At 52.0% G+C, this 4,010-nt stretch overlaps 1 protein-coding gene across 1 annotated transcript; it reads left to right on the top strand.

Annotated features, from left to right (window-relative positions):
- Nucleotides 1–290: 290 nt before the first annotated feature.
- On the top strand, nucleotides 291–1,424 carry ACTRT2 (actin related protein T2). The gene has a single exon (XM_028108580.2). The coding sequence runs from the start codon at nucleotides 291–293 to the stop codon at nucleotides 1,422–1,424; it is 1,134 nt and encodes a 377-aa protein (XP_027964381.1).
- Nucleotides 1,425–4,010: the final 2,586 nt, after the last annotated feature.

Below are 4,010 nucleotides of genomic sequence, written 5' to 3'. Positions count from 1 at the left end.
AGGGTCCTCTCATTGCTGGCTGAGGACAATTGTTGCCTGGGCTGGATTGTTACATGTGGGACCGTCATCCCTGAAAAGGCCGTGGCTGCCCGGGCTGCCTGAAAGCAGGGCAGATCTGCGGTGAGGATGGAGGGCCCTCGCGGACCAGCCTGCTAGCCCCACCTGGGAGTCGCCGCAGAGCCGTGGAATCCCGTGCCCTTAAAACTTCCAGAGGGGCCTCTTGCATCACAAAGTGGCCTGAGAGGGTTCCGTCTTTATTTTGGTGAAGCACAGAAGAGGATGCTGCAGACATGTTTAATCCACACGTATTAGATTCTCCAGCTGTGATTTTCGACAATGGCTCCGGGCTCTGCAAGGCGGGCCTCTCAGGAGAGATTGGGCCCCGCCATGTCATCAGCTCTGTCGTGGGGCACCCCAAGTTCAAGATGCCCTTGGCAGGAGCCAATCAGAAAAAGTACTTTGTGGGAGAAGAAGCTCTGCACAAGCATGAGGTCCTGCACCTGCGCTACCCCATCAAGCGGGGCCTGGTCACAGGCTGGGAAGACATGGAGAGACTCTGCAAGCACCTGTTCGAGTGGGAGCTGGGGGTGAAGGCCAGCGACCGGCCCGTGCTCATGACCGAGCCCTCCCTGAACCCCAGGGAGGCCCGGGAGAAGATGGCCGAGATGATGTTCGAGAACTTCAGTGTGCCTGCTTTCTACCTGTCAGACCAGGCTGTGCTGGCCCTCTACGCCTCAGCCTGCGTCACGGGCCTGGTGGTGGACAGCGGGGATGGGGTCACTTGCACTGTCCCCATCTTCGAAGGGTACTCCCTGCCCCACGCGGTCACCAAGCTCTATGTGGCGGGGAGGGACATCACAGAGCACCTCACGCAGCTGCTGCTGGCTAACGGGCGGTCCTTCCCGTGCATGCTGGACAAGGCCCTGGTGGACGACATCAAGGAGAAGCTGTGCTACGTGGCCCTGGAGCCAGAGAAGGAGCACTCCCGGAGGCCGGAGGAGGTCCTGAGAGAGTACAAGCTGCCAGACGGGAACATCATCTGCATCGGGGACCAGCTGCACCGGGCGCCTGAGGCCCTGTTCGCACCTGACCAGCTGGGCATCCAAAACCCGGGCCTCTCAAAAATGGTCTCCTGCAGCATTACCAAGTGTGATGCGGACATCCAGAAGACCCTTTACGGGGAGATTGTGCTGTCCGGGGGCACCACTCTGTTCCAGGGCCTCGACGACCGTCTTCTGAGAGAGTTGGAGCAACTGGCTTCCAAAGGGACCCCCATCAAGATCACGGCTCCCCCTGACAGGTGGTTCTCCACGTGGATTGGTGCCTCCATCGTCACCTCCCTGAGCAGCTTCAAGCAGATGTGGGTCACCTCCGCAGATTTCAAGGAGTTTGGGACATCCGTGGTTCAGAGAAGGTGCTTCTGAGGGGCTGTGGGCAAGGGGTGGGCGTGGGCAGTGAGCTCGCCCCTCAGCATCAGCAGGGTGTTCAATAAAAGACAAAACAGTGTGCAACCTCTGGTTACGTCGGGCTGTTTATTCTAGGTGGCACCAGAGTCATTTCTGCCCCCGGTGGTGAATCCCGTTTAAGTGGCTGTCCCCACCCCCCTTGTCCCGAGAAAGCCCTGGGTTAGGCGTTGAGGTTGTGTCTGTCTGCAGTTTGTCCCAAAGGCAGGGGCCTGAGCTTGATCCCGCAGGGCCTGGGCTCTCTGTTTCAGATGTGTGTCCTAGATGGTCTGGGACAGTCAGTCCTGGTCGGGGACAGGAACCAACAGGAATGGTGCCCTGTTCTGGGGGCCAACAGAGCCAGCTGGTGGGTCCTCGATACAGCAGGACTTTTGCGGCTTTTACGAGGCCGGCAGCTCAAGCAGGATGAAGCCCGCATCCTGGGCAGACGGGGTTGGGCAGGAGCGGAAACTGTCATTGGTTTAGGACCCTCCATCAGGGTCCCCGCTCTGAGGGTCACGTGCGCATCAACACCCCCTACCAGGATTATTGTGATGTTTCTGCTTGTTTTTACTGCCAAAGATGTTGATAGCGTCGTTTGGGAGTGAAATCCTAGAGACAAAGTTAACAGCCATTAATAAAGTAATGGTTGAATAAATGATGTATTGAGGGAATTTTTCCACATTGATTTGGTGGAATTCTCCCAAAATAATATGGGGAGAGAAACAAAAGACAGAGAAGTCTTTATAAAAGGGTCTCCCCATTGTTTCTGGTAAAGAAAACAGTGGCGCTTTCCCACGCCTCTCTCTGCACATTTCGTGTAAGTGAACATGTGGGTTTTTTGTAGGATTATAAGCACATGGAAAAGAGGAGAGGGATAGACACCGCAGGTTGGTGGCGGCAGGAGGGAACGGGAAGCGGGGGGGAGAGTTTAACGACAGGACCACACCCATCTATCTACATGTGTGCGTGTTCCTCTCCTTCTGTGGATGTCCTGTTTGACGTGAGCACACAGTGTCCCTCAGACAGCAGGGAGTCGGGGCCTTTGTTGAGTCCGTGCGACCGATCTCTGCCTTTCAGTCGGTGCGTTTGGATGTTCTACATGGAAAGCAGGGTGTTCCATCTTGACTCCGCCACCGTGTTATTTTGTCTCCTGTTCCCTTTCTCTCCCCTTGAACGTTTCTTGGAACTCCATCTTGACTTATTAATGAGGAGTTCCAGCAGATTGTATTGTGTTGATTTCTTGGCGACCGCCACAGGGGAGCATCACAATCAACTAGTCATGACGTTTTCCCAGGTGGAGTGAAATGCAGGAAACTTACTTCTGTTTAGGTCCCTGTAGCCTCCCAAATTTTAAAATAGAATTGTCCTGTTGCTTCTACACACGTTTGAGAACAACCTCAGACGGTATTACGATTTTCCCTTCTGCCATCAAATGATTTAAGAAACTTGTTAGAACAGGTTATCCATATTTTTACCCAACGTGATGTTCTTTTGCCCTTCCGAGGTTCCCAGTCTCCTCTATCATTTCCTTTCGGTTTAGAGAACTTCCTTTAGTCTTTCCTTAAGGGGAGTTTGCTAGTGACAAAATCTCTTCGTTTTCTGTCGTATGAGGATGGCTTTCTTTCTCCTTCGTCCCTGAAGGATATTTTCTCTGGACACAGAATCCACAGTTAGCTGTTCCCTTTCAGCACCTGAGCAATGTTGTGAGTCCCTTCTCTGTGACCTCTGTGGCTGTGGGTCAGAGACTCCCAGTTATTCGATTGCTGCCCTTATTTCTCTCTGGCTGCTCTTGAGGGTTTTCATTGTCTGCAGTTCCCAGAAGCTTGATTATGATGTGTCTTGGTGTGGATTTCTATAGGTTTATCCTTCGGGATTTAGGCAGCCTCTTGAATCTGTAGATTTATGTCTTTTGCCAAATTTGGGAATTTTGTGCTATTATTTCTTGTAATACATTTTTAAAAATATTTATTTATTTCAGAGAGAGAGAGAGAGTAGGGGGAGGGGCAGGGGAGGGAGAGGGAGATAAGCTCAAGCAGACAAGTGGATCCCGGTGTGAGCCTCTACCCCGGGACCCTGACACCATGACCTGAGCCGAAATCAAGAGTTGGACGCTTAACCAACTGAGCCACCCAGGCGCCCCTCTTGTAATACTTTTTAAAGTTCCACTCTTTTCTCCCCTCCCACGTCTCTGAGGATACAAAAGTCAGCAATCTTGTCATTGCCCCACAGGCCCCTGTGACTTTGCTCATCATTTTTTGGTCTCCTTTCTGTGTTGTTCAGATTGGGTAAATTCCACCCGCCTGTCCTGGAATTCACCTGTTCTGTCCCCTCCCACTGGGCCCCTCCAGGACATTTTTTATTTCAGTTATATTTTTCAGTTTGATAATTTGTTCTTTTTTTTTTGTAAATTCTAAAACTTTGCTGGGATTTTCCATTTTTGCATTTGTTTCGAGGGAATTCGTAATTGCTTGCTGCAACATTTTTGTGATGGCTGCTTTAAAACCACTGGCAGAGAACTCCAGCATCGGATTCATCTGCTGCAACAATCACGCCTGCTCATTGTCT

The sequence above is a fragment of the Eumetopias jubatus genome, unplaced genomic scaffold (assembly GCF_037043125.1).
Source record: "Eumetopias jubatus isolate StellerSeaLion01/CBP00866 unplaced genomic scaffold, mEumJub1_p1.0 scaffold_4, whole genome shotgun sequence".
Lineage (NCBI taxonomy): Eukaryota > Metazoa > Chordata > Mammalia > Carnivora > Otariidae > Eumetopias > Eumetopias jubatus.
Note: the sequence above shows the minus strand (reverse complement) of the source record. Positions and strands in the feature narration are given on the sequence as shown.